We start from the raw sequence: 12,259 nt of genomic DNA, 5'->3' as shown, positions 1-12,259 counted from the left end.
TTGCTGGTCTGACCGACGCATTTATTTAAAGTCTTATTACTGTAATTCCCAGCTTTAGATAAAACTCTTCCTTCATCGAGATTTTGTTTTGATAAATTACAATAATACGTTTATTAATTATCAGATACTTATGAATTAATCTAGATCAACTCTTTTATTGCACAACTTAAAATATATTTATCCCCCACTAATATTAGAGAGTTATATCTACTCTGCCTACCATTTTGAGGGAGAAATATCTATTATTATATAACCTAAAGAAAAAAATTTGAGTCCAAACTCCTGTGCCCTCAAATTTGAGGGCAACAGTTTGTGCCACTACACCAAAACCCCAATTATCTTGATAATTTATAGGTTGATAGTTATCAATAGCAATCAAATCATATAGTTTTATCATCATTATTTGATATATGGATGGCAATGGGGCATATATGGATTGGATTTATTTTATTCCAGATCTAGATCCATAAAAAAAATTAAGATCCTTAGCTGCTCTAAATCCGTCATGAATTCTAAATCTCAATAATAAGATAGCAATAATTTTTTAGAAAAAAAAATAAAGACTAAAATGCATTGGTAACAATTAAATTATATAATTTATATAAAAAATCTAATAAGTATTGTAGCTTATACTTTTGCACCAAAACAGAAAAATAAGAAAGATAATAAAATATCCATAAAAAATATTTATAAGGATAAGATCATTGTAATATTCTAATGTCTCTTTTACCATCTTGATATTCACGGCACACCATCATCATTCTTATATCATTAAATAATAACATATAAGTTAAATACGATTTTTTATATTCAGTGCTTTGTTATTTTTATTATGACCATATTTAACTAAATATATGATCAGATTAACATAATTATTTTATATTTGATAGTCACCACTGATTGGTGATTATACAACATAAATAAAATATGAGAAAATGATAGGAAAAAAAAACTCAAGTTGAGAGATTTTCCTAACAATTAAAGGACTGATCCAAGCATTCGAATAAAGTGAAGAAGCTATAATAGACTAAAGAGAACGAAAGAGGCTAAATTGTATAGTGAAAAATTTTAAAAAAATTAGGCCTAGATGTCCTAATTTTTTTCTTATTATCATTTAAATACTTTTAAATTTTAAGATTCTTAAATAAATGCCACTAATATGCTATGAACAAATTTTATTATCATTTATAGTTACATAATTGTTAAGAAATTTTTAAAATTAAATTAAATTAACTGGTGAGTAGATAGGGATCTGGATTTAGATATTAAGATAATCCAGACTTGTTCCAAATCTGTCTTAGATCCACACATCGATATCCAAATTCATTTTAGTCCGACCTAAATTTGATCTAAATGTATTTAGATCACGTGAATCCTATGTGATCCATTACCATCCCTAATTAATTGTAGTGTTAACTATATAAGCAGAACAGTTTCAAAAAAAAAAAAAAGCTATATACGCAGAAAATATTAAGTAAGATAAAGCACATTCTTTTATCAAATCGCATGCCCAATTAAAGTTTTACAAGTAGCTCTACTGTCATTTTGAAAAATGCCAACCGTTAAGTGAGAGAGAACAATATTTATTACATAATACTAATAATTTCAATGGACGGCCGGTAAAAGTCTAAAAGAGAGGGAAATATTAAACTTAGACACCAAGATCAATAGACAACTTAAGCATCAGCTGAATATATTTTAATGCTGCTGATTGATAATCTTTAAACGCTGAGTCGACACCTTCCATAAAAAATATTATTCCTAATTCCTAACGGAAGAAACACATTGAAGTTTTGGTTAACTAATTCCAATTAATCAAATAAAAATACAAGCCAAATAGCATCTTGATTGTTCCCTTGCCATATCATTTGTCAAATCAAGTCGGTGTCTCATTATCTTTGATCTCATATTCTAAATGTAATTAACTAGAAATGAAAGCATCCTAATTCATATGAAAATGATGTATGAATACAATTGACCGTGATATTCGGGACTTGCATGTGCTCATAACATGGTAGGTCCCTCATCAAATCCCTCCCCACGTAAGTCCATACAAAATTTGTAGACAAAAAATATGAATACATTGTTGACTTGAGATTTTATAATAATCCCACTTTGGTTTAATAATTTCAACGATGAATTATCATAAGTTACACCCTTATTTTTGTATTTCCAAATGCATCGATCTATGAGATTTCACCACGTGTGTGATCCCGATTCCATACTGTATATGCTAGTGGTTACTTTATGTTTGATGATTTAAAAACCTTATTACAAAGCATATTATAACAACCGACGAGGGGATTCCGCCGTGGAGTTTCTGCTGTGTAATCTTTTGATGCCTCATCTGTAATACTAAAATATGATTGGTTTGTGGGGATTAACATATAGTCCTGTACGAGAAATTTTAATTAAAACCCAGTAAGCTTAAACAAAATTGAGAGAAAACTTTTCTGACCAAACAAGCAGCACATTGCACTAGAAAAGTAAGGCTTTAATTTGAGATGCTCTTTGCTTGCAAGTCGGTTGCCTCCTAATCCCTGCATATGCTTTCTTGCCGTTTCAATTCATGCATCAAAACTGGTCACTTTTGGTGACATCTTTAGACCAATTAGGCAAAAATTTCTTTCATACAAGGCATGTTTATTTTATAATGACAATTGTAATTTGGGAGCCCCTAAGTAACATCCACTCACATGAACAGTTCATGTGAGTGGATGTAAGTTACATTAAATGTAACTTAACATTTGCCTTGTAATTTTTACAATTACAAGCTTGTCAGTACTCAATCTAAACAGCTTTATATCAAGAGGATTTAAAGTTTATAATGTTAGTCTATCATTCATAAGTAAAAACTACGATTACTTAAATAGCTCTGTCTGATGTCGGAGTCCAAAAAAATTGGACCTAAAACCAAATAATTGTAAAAAAGAAAAATCATTTCCGTGATAAACATGGAAATTAACTTGAATCCCTGTATACATGTGGGAAGGAAATGACTAATGGGTGGTTTAAACATGAAACTTGCATGGCGTTTGTAGAAATGAAAAACATTAAGATTTGAGCACATTGAACTTTGGACTAGAGACAGCAACGATAGAACAAGAATGCTGACAAAATTAGCACTACTTTATGATACATTTTCCACAGCCAACCAAAACGGACCTCAGGAACAAGAAATTAACCTCAAGTCTCCTTAATCAAAGGGCTTAAAAGTTGAGCTGATTTGCGGTATTTCAGGCAGTTTAAGGAGAAATTTATGCATTATCAAATGTAGAAAGTATTGAAGAGTGAGAAAGGGAAGAAAATTAAATATGACAAATATAAGATAACTGAAACGGTTGATAAATGCATGTGGGGGTGGGGCCAATTGAGATAGCGGTTGGTGCTCTAACAAGAACATTTGCATGTGCAGTTTGATCCCTGTAACAATGCCTGACGAAATGTGATTTAATTCGGTGGCTGTAGCTTTACAAAGTCCGCATCTCACTGTCTATATAAAGGAGGCTCCATTCCCCCTGCACTAAGGCACTAAGCACTCAAAGCATCTCTCTTTTTCTTAACAAAAAAACACATAAACATAAGCAGCCAGCAGTAGCAGCCATGGCCAATATTGCAGCATCATCTAGCGTTGCTCTCCTTTTGTTTGTGCTCAATTTTTGCTTTCGTGGCACATTTGGAGACTATGGTGGTGGGTGGCAAAGTGGCCATGCAACTTTCTATGGCGGGGGTGATGCTTCCGGCACAATGGGTAAGTGTATAAGTAACAAGTTAAAACATTTGTCTCTTTTGTTGCATAACTTTTTGGTCAATTTGCCATGATGGCAATTGATGTTTTCTACTTGGTACTGTAGGTGGTGCTTGTGGGTATGGCAATTTGTACAGCCAAGGCTATGGGACTAACACTGCAGCACTTAGTACCGCTCTATTCAACAATGGCCTAAGCTGTGGTTCATGCTATGAAATGAAATGTGAAAATGACCCCAAGTGGTGCCTCCCCGGCTCCATCATTGTCACCGCCACCAACTTCTGCCCACCTAACCTTGCCCTGTCTAACGACAACGGCGGTTGGTGCAATCCTCCCCTCCAGCACTTTGACATGGCTGAGCCCGCTTTCTTGCAAATTGCCCAATACCGCGCCGGCATCGTCCCAATTTCCTTCAGAAGGTAACAACATATCACATTATAAAGTTGATGTCACTACACTTGTAAGCCTGTATGAATCTGATTTTGACATGTTTCTATCCGGATTTGTAATCAGGATCCCGTGTGCGAAGAAAGGAGGAATAAGGTTTACCGTCAATGGACACTCATACTTCAACCTGGTTTTGGTCACAAATGTCGGAGGAGCAGGAGATGTACATTCAGTATCAATCAAGGGTTCAAAGACTGGATGGCAAGCAATGTCAAGGAACTGGGGCCAAAATTGGCAGAGCAATTCTTATCTTAACGGCCAAAGTCTTTCTTTCCAAGTGACAGCCAGTGACGGCAGGACTGTGACTAGCAACAATGTTGTGCCTGCAAATTGGCAATTTGGGCAAACCTTTGAGGGTGGTCAGTTTTAGATTTTAAGATTTTAAAAAAGTGAATCAGAAATTGTATATTTAATTGAATTTGGCATTGTGTTTGTGAGGGAGAAAGGGTGAGAATAGGGGTAGGTGAGGCTGAGGCCTGGCCGATGTGGCCTGTCTTGTTGCTGTGGTGGTCTGTTGGCACCCGCTAGGCCTCTATAAATAGAAATGATTGTGTTCTATATATAGTTATTACTCCAATTGAATGAACGGGTATAATTTCATTCAACGTTGTGATTTCTGGTTATCTTTTGAGACATCAATTAAAAGTTTATTGATAAAAAAATTTCAATCTTAATGTATAATTCAGAATTTTGTTTATGAAAAATAAAAAATTTCCTCTCCAAATTATTAAACTACGTAACCCGACCTATATAAAAATTGATTTCCACCAACATTATATTCATAACACAATTTTGGATATTATTCTTAAATTAATTCATTTTTACATAAATTTGAATACAAGTGCAAATAATTTATAAACAGAAATCACCTCAAGAACATTTTGTTTTCTATCATACCAAAAGTTAATGGATGATTATTATTATTATTATTATCATCATCGTCCAAAAGTTAATGGATGATTATTATTATTATTATTATCATCATCGTCGTCTTGGTCTTCATCGTCGTCTTTTGGCTAGATGATAAATAAACAATTACCTCTTAAAAATGTGATAAAAAAATCAAAATCAAAGGCCTCATATTTATGTTACTTATTCTCCACCTAATTTTGAGGAATGAATGGTATGCCTTTGATAGTCACATATCATTGTTAATACCATTGCCGCAAGAATTAGCCCCATCACAAATTTCATTCATATCATACCACACAATACCATTTAAACCGATCAAAATGATTAGAACGACTAAAACGATTTATAAAACTAAAATATGAGCTTCTTTCTTCAACAATTTGCCATTAATTTTGTTAATCGAATATAATTTACAAGATAATGCTAATGCTAATTGTGGGACACGTGTAAAAAACCCAGTTGATATCTGCATTAAAAATTTATCTCGCTAGCAACATCTACATTACCCACTTTCAGAGTCAACAAATAGCATGCTTACAAGAAGACTGATACGATTTCTGTTACCAGCAACGCAACTTCCCCAAGCTACTAATTCTTCAACTTTCCCGAAATCTAGAACTTCAGTTTCTGACAACTCTCTCGCAACAAGAGCAAAGGCAAAGACGATCTCAGTTGGTGATCGTGGTGTTGGTGTTAGAGCTGTGAGTGTGACGATGTCGTTATCGAGTGATCAACGAAGCGAGGAGGGTCATTTCAAGTTGTCTGAATCGGCCGCTCTAGTGATCAAGAAAGGTGATATCACTAAGTGGTCCGTCGATGGTTCGTCTGATGCCATTGTAAGTGCCTTCATGTATTTCTCTTTTGCGATTTTTATTATGTTATCTTGGACAGGGTTTATTTTGATTGCTTGAACTGGTGAAAATTTTAAATGTTGGTATCAATTTTTCGGACTCTTTAATGCAGTCACAACTTGCTAGTTTCAGTTTTCCTTGATGATGGGTTTATTTTATTTTATTTTGTGGACCGTAATTTTAATTTCAATCAAATATGCCCAATTGAACGTAGCGATTGCTTGATTGTGTAATTGAATTCAAAATGCATGATTTCACTGATTGAATGGCTACTTACTGAAGGTTAATCCGGCCAACGAGAGAATGCTTGGAGGTGGTGGTGCAGATGGAGGTACTTTCCCTCTATATTTTAATTTCTATCAGTTATTGTCAATGTAATTTAAGCAACCCGGTGATAACTTTAGATGGATTTTGTTAGCCATACATAGGGCTGCAGGACCAGAGCTCCGAGAAGCTTGCTGTAAGGTTCCAGAAGTCCGACCTGAAGTTCGCTGTCCCATCGGAGAAGCACGAATTACTCCGTAAGTTATTCCAACTGAACTTCTGTTATATCATTCTAGTCTAGTATTTTGTGTGATGAGCATACTGACATCCCAAAACTGCTCAGAGGTTTCAAGTTGCCTGCATCGCATGTGATCCATACTGTTGGTCCTATCTATGATGCGGATAGTAATCCTGAAGCCTCTCTGAGAAATGCATACAAGTAAGTTTATTGCTTTGCTTTAACTATGGTTGTAGTAGTATAATTTTTCTTTCTAAGATTGATATTCTGTGTACTTCAATTTGTTACAGGAACAGCTTGAGCGTGGCCAAAGAAAACAACATTCAATACATTGCTTTTACTGCCATCTCATGTGGTGTATATGGGTATTTGTTCTTGACTTGAGGATCCATTTTCTCTTTTTACATTTTCCTCTTTAAATGCATGGAAGCTTTTCATCTACGTGGAGTTCGAGACAGCAATTCAACCTTTGTGTGAAAGTAGGTTGATTGGAGAAAGTCTTTTGCATCTGTGTAGCTGGCTGACTTTAGTTTTGGCTTCCCCAACTCATAAGCTGTTTCTATAAAGTGTTGGATAATATTCCATTTCATCTAATTCATTTGTATCAGAGTTGGTCAAAATATTTACAGATTTCTAGTCTTCTGTATTAGGTGTCTATAACATGTATCTAACTAGTTGTTTCTCGTTTTATCATTCTTCTATAAAATTTTTCCAGATATCCTTATGAGGAAGCAGCCGCGGTAGCTCTATCTACAGTCAAAGAATTTGCAAATGATTTCAAAGAGGTATCATTACCGATGTTTTTGCTTCATATAACAGCCCTAAATCATTGCATGTTTTCATTTGCTTCTAGATTTTTGAAACTAATAATAGATTGTGGATGAAATAAAATCGATCTGCTCCCAAGGACCACTGTGGTTGTGATTGGAGGTGCTAGTGAAGGCCATCTGAACTGTTTCAAACTAGATTGTTGGTTTTTGTTCGCCAAAGCTTTAATCTGCTCCATTTACCGAAATGAAATTATTGATGAAACCGTTGATGAGATTGACAAGAGTTATTTGAAACTTATTGATTGCCCTTTGCAGGTGCATTTTGTTCTTTTCTCTGATGACATATACAATGTTTGGCTGAACAAAGCAAAGGAATTGCTCAAAGCTTAGCGTGTTATTGGCTTGAATAGCTTAACATCTTAGCATTTTCAAGGAAGCATGGATGTTGAAGCTGGAAAGCATCAATGCAGTTGTTATACTATGTTATGTGTTGAAGCTCTGGTTGAGATTGGATAGATTGGTGCTTGGAAGACAATGAATCTCCTTAGATTGCAAACTTTTATATCAAGAATGGTTCTATTAAATGGATCTGCAATTAGTGATAATCTCCATCGTACATCAATTTGGGCGGTCATTATCTTTCATTGGTCTCATATTTTTGGACTTTTGTCCTTGATCTCTATGGATCCAACCGATCATTAAGCTGAATCGTATTGTTGATGTATATTAGCCAAAGTCCATAAGATCGCCAGCCAATTTGTACTATGACTGTGCGCAGAATGCCAAGCACAAATGATGTGTGAAAGCCTCAATTGCACCGTAAATGCTGTGTAATAACATCTCAGCGAGCTGGACAACAAATGTGAGAAGGCCATGCCAGCCATATCAAAAGAGAAGTAGAAAAAAAAAATACTTTTGTTGGATTTATGCGTATTTTATCTACCCCATACATTTTGGTAATCCATTTTGACCCAGAAAGTTTGTCTCTGTGATATTTAGTCCTCTATTGAGTCTATAAATAGTCTGTTGTGAGGTTACTCATCGCTAACTAATTTATAAGTGCGAAGCGGCCCTCTCTTGGTTGAAAAGGGTAAGCTAACACTCAAAACAAGCAAATAATATTTCACAAAAATGTTCTTTCTAATGGCCGTCACGTCAGTCATAATAATCTAGTAAAGAGATTTTCACTTCCATTCTTTTTAAATCAATGTCAGTTTTAGATTTACAAGTTATATGACGCAATCAAAACAAATTAAATGTGATTTTTTTCTTTTTTCAACCTCTAAACCCCTTTCTGACACATTCAAAGTATTTTGAAAAAATATATATATATGCAGATATAATCACCGTCAGAAGCAGAAGCATTTCATCTTCCTTGTTTTTGTCCCTATAACAACGATCAAGATGTGATGTTTTTGTATAGACAGATATGCAAGATATGATGCGCTAGTATGCGTGCATTTCATCTCCATCAGAAGCAAAAGCACGGCAGAAAAGCACAGAAAGTGCAACATCATTGCTTCTCTTGCCCCTTAACCTATTTGGGCGTTTGTTCCCTTTGGTAGGTTTGGACAAGAATGAATGAGCGGGCTAGAAATTTTGTCTATATATCCCTTTCTTTATGCATGGTCAGAACTTCTAACCGTTAGTTGGAAAAATAAAAAAAATGGGCAAAAGATATCACTAAAGGTACCATTTGTGTTAACACACCAGAACAAAAGGAATTAAGATCAGATCACATACTTCTGAATGTAAAACTTTGGTAACTAACTTTAAATTCAAATGTAACAAATTTGCTTCAAGACTTCCTAGATCAACAAAGAAATACAGTGCATCTGAAATCAACAATAGAGTAACATGCAACTGAGGCTAAACTACTATCATTACAAGCTTATTCCATACAAACTTACACAGATAAGGCTCGCAAAATTGATCCAATGTCCTCCACCCCTGCTTAATCATACAGAAGGCCTTGGAGAAACAACAGAAATCTTCTCCAATTTAACTGAACAATAGAGGCTCTTTCAAGAATCAATAAACAGAATATGTATAGGAAAGCAAAACTTCAGAATTGCAATTTTGAACATGCCGGCTAATATTTTCTCCTTATGTCGATGTGCGGCCTAGGCGGATTGCAAGTTTACTGGTTCAAGTTTCAATGAAGATAACATTGGAAAACAAATCATTCTGGTCCAACGGAAATGAAACATCACAAAATGGTCTTACAAGAGCAACTGAAACCTCAAAATAGTTGGCTACCAAGGGGAAGAGAAACTTTGACAACTCTGCATCAATTCGATGCTCCAAAATTCTGCGACATTCACTCATACCGTTATGGTTCTGTTTTTCCTTTTTAATAAACTGTCATCTGTTAGAAAAATATCAAAGTTATGAAACTTTGTCCTTGGATAAAGTCCTTGGAATTCGACTAATAACATTTTCGTCCACTACTTTGTAGTGCTGAGATATACTCTTATGGATCATCCCGCAATATCTATCCACACGTGCTTCAAATCTGCTGTACAATGCAGGAACTGTAATGGATAAGAGAGTTCCTGTCAACAAATAAAGGCAATTATGTAGATAGGAACACCACAGTGAAATTTCTATAAATGAACCATCCTGGAAATTAATACACAAATGAAAAAACAGCTCATCTATTAATCCAAAAACTAACGGAATTTTTTAGGGAAAACTCAAATGGCCATAAAACAGCATGATTTCAAGAAAAGCCGGAAACTTTTGCAAACATATCTTAAAAAGAAATAATACAATGTTTCTGGTCAAAAGACTAATCCATAAGGCAATTTGCTTGAGAATTTATAGGCCCTCTTAAGGAGTAGTAGAGAGAACATAAAGAAAAACGAATGAATAGTGGGGGAAAAAAAGGCCAAACAGTTCAGTTGACAAAAAAAGGATGAATCTGCATACCGATATAGGCTAGAGTGAAGAATGAGAAGTAGCTACCAATGGCAGACAGGAGCCAAAGATAGGCCACCACCTGTCAAATAAAAGTAGTCCGGTGAGATTCTAAACATACTGAAAATTCACTCCACACCACAGACTGTAGAATGGACAACTAGCATTATTTCATACCAATGGATATCAAGGGATATACACTAATTGCAGATATCTAAAAAAATAATAGAGCTTGTGACCCAAATACCGAGGTTTGCATGTTACTCCATCAAATCAACAACTCCAAATGATGACATAACAAGAACGAAGGCAGAGTCTGCAGAGGGCTATCCTGGGGTATAGCCTAGTCGAGCCCCCCCAATACTTCATAGTACACCCAAAGTTATTACATTATCATATAAATTATAAATACTTTTTTTTTGGGGGGGGGGGGGGGGGGGGGGGGTTTCCACATTCCATCTAATTCTTACTCTATATCTGCAAAACCATTTAATTTTTTTCTTTTCATTTAGTCACATGAGTAATTAAATTTTTTATTGATCTGGATTAGACAAAATATTTTCTCTACTTCTAGAATCTGTAAGACACAAACTTCAATAATGTTTGTTCTTTATGTTTATATTTTTTATAATAAACACACACTTTGGAATGGATGACTTCTTATATCTACCTTACAAAGCCCATTTATTATTTATCTATTAATTTTAAATAAATATTCTTTTTCAATTTAGCCCATATATTACCGAACAAGCTATGCTAAGCCACTGGGCATCTACTCCCTTTCACTTACTTTACCTTACCCCAATCCAATCTTGGCTTACTGAACCAGTTTCCATCCATACAACTCAACCTTAATTGGTCGGGCAATTTTACTTTTTTTTTTTTTTTGAAAGGGCAATTTTTACCTTGTACGCATTGAAGTTAGAGATTTACATGCCTGTCTTTCATCTTTATCTATCTTCGCTAGAAATAAATCTTAAATTCCCAACGCTGCACATCACCAAGGTTCCAAGTTCTAGCACTACAAGAACACTCAACAAATTCTTTAATCCAAATAGGGTTACACCGACCTGGAAAAAGAGTCTAAAATCCTTGCCAACAGTGATGTCGTGAGCCATAAGGAGCAGATAGTTTATTTTAACACGAAATGATGCTGCAGCATTATTAACCATTTCCTCCGATACCTCCAACTCAGGTAATGACTCTAGTTGTCTGCTAAAATACGAAAAAGTAAGCCTCATTAGGAAGCGCCTATGCGCATCGTAAACACAAAGCCACAAACACATAGCGAGCAGATTACACATACTTATTTCTAAAAGCAGCAAAATTGGCACGAAAGAACATCAAAACGATCAGCAACAGCAAAACATCCGAACAAACAGACAAGAAAGGTAACCCAGACCGCTCAAATATCAGCCATGCAACGGTAGCAACCACAATCACACCAAAAGAAACACGGCGTCGTTTCCATAACAGCACATCAGCAGCTAAGCATAATCAAATAACCAAATTTTAGTCAAACAATTAGTCGCACAATCATCTAAAAACAAAATAAAAAAAAAGAACATAATTTTCCGTACGAAATATTAAAAAGAATCCATTTTGGTTTATTTTAAAGGGAAAAATCAGACTTTTTTTAACACCGAGAATCTTACTTCTACCGCCGCCCATGAACTGGTGAACTGTTCCGTGCCGATTTAAAAGCTTAAATCCTCCGGCGCCGGCGGCGGGGGCGGATGTCGATGAGGAACTGGTGGCAGCTGCGTCTCCATCTCGATCGACTATATCGCACGAATCTGCCGAATTATCCATCAATCAACGCCGGAAATTTAGCGGCCAATGTAAACGACATTCAAAATTCATATAAATCTGGGGATCAATTTTGACCTTGTAAACAAATACTCTAGATCTTGTGAGTTATTTATTTTATTATCGTCCTTTTTCGAACTACGAAGACCGGGCGGCCACGGTTCTTGGAGACACGTGTCGACAGATTAGAGGTTGCAGTTTTCGCCAGGTGAGCAGATCGCTTGCTCTGTGCGACTTTCTTGTCTGACATGGCAATAACTATTGCAAAATAATAAATTTGATAAACTTTGCTCGGATTGAA

General features: G+C 35.3%; 3 protein-coding genes across 4 annotated transcripts; 2 read left to right on the top strand and 1 right to left on the bottom strand.

The window, feature by feature from the left end:
- The first annotated feature begins 3,552 nt into the window (after positions 1-3,552).
- On the top strand, positions 3,553-4,800 carry EXP2 (expansin 2). The gene is given in 3 exon segments (NM_001288851.1): positions 3,553-3,751; positions 3,855-4,167; positions 4,262-4,800. Coding segments are annotated over 3 exon segments (765 nt in total). The 5' UTR covers positions 3,553-3,603; the 3' UTR covers positions 4,566-4,800.
- Positions 4,801-5,260: 460 nt separating this feature from the next.
- On the top strand, positions 5,261-7,846 carry LOC102614960 (uncharacterized). The gene is made up of 7 exons (XM_006486111.4): positions 5,261-5,943; positions 6,241-6,289; positions 6,377-6,479; positions 6,566-6,661; positions 6,751-6,825; positions 7,176-7,245; positions 7,546-7,846. The coding sequence occupies exons 1-7, from the start codon at positions 5,638-5,640 to the stop codon at positions 7,618-7,620; spliced, it is 774 nt and encodes a 257-aa protein (XP_006486174.1). The 5' UTR covers positions 5,261-5,637; the 3' UTR covers positions 7,621-7,846.
- A 1,108-nt stretch (positions 7,847-8,954) lies between these two features.
- LOC102615254 (reticulon-like protein B16) lies at positions 8,955-12,159 on the bottom strand. 2 transcript variants are annotated; one of them, XM_006486112.4, is made up of 5 exons: positions 11,805-12,159; positions 11,456-11,636; positions 11,220-11,364; positions 10,162-10,231; positions 8,955-9,785 (listed from the first exon to the last, which is right to left on the bottom strand). In XM_006486112.4, the coding sequence occupies exons 1-5, from the start codon at positions 11,959-11,961 to the stop codon at positions 9,619-9,621; spliced, it is 720 nt and encodes a 239-aa protein (XP_006486175.1). In that variant the 5' UTR covers positions 11,962-12,159; the 3' UTR covers positions 8,955-9,618. The 2 variants fall into 2 exon arrangements, with proteins under 2 accessions (XP_006486175.1, XP_006486176.1); XM_006486113.4 differs by having other exon boundaries at positions 11,220-11,361; positions 11,805-12,152.
- Between the last annotated feature and the right edge of the window lie 100 nt (positions 12,160-12,259).

Source organism: Citrus sinensis, chromosome 4, assembly GCF_022201045.2.
Source record: "Citrus sinensis cultivar Valencia sweet orange chromosome 4, DVS_A1.0, whole genome shotgun sequence".
Taxonomy (NCBI): Eukaryota; Viridiplantae; Streptophyta; class Magnoliopsida; order Sapindales; family Rutaceae; genus Citrus; species Citrus sinensis.
Note: the sequence above shows the minus strand (reverse complement) of the source record. Positions and strands in the feature narration are given on the sequence as shown.

Coding starts and splice junctions, on each gene's coding strand:
- LOC102614960 (XM_006486111.4), top strand. CDS start 5,638: ATGCTTACAAGAAGACTGATACGATTTCTGTTACCAGCAACGCAACTT. Junction 6,480..6,565: donor GGAGAAGCACGAATTACTCC/GTAAGTTATTCC, acceptor AAAACTGCTCAG/AGGTTTCAAGTTGCCTGCAT. Junction 6,826..7,175: donor ATCTCATGTGGTGTATATGG/GTATTTGTTCTT, acceptor AAATTTTTCCAG/ATATCCTTATGAGGAAGCAG.
- LOC102615254 (XM_006486112.4), bottom strand. CDS start 11,961: ATGGATAATTCGGCAGATTCGTGCGATATAGTCGATCGAGATGGAGAC. Junction 11,637..11,804: donor GTTCATGGGCGGCGGTAGAA/GTAAGATTCTCG, acceptor GATTATGCTTAG/CTGCTGATGTGCTGTTATGG. Junction 10,232..11,219: donor ATTTTAGACTCTTTTTCCAG/GTCGGTGTAACC, acceptor TTTATTTGACAG/GTGGTGGCCTATCTTTGGCT.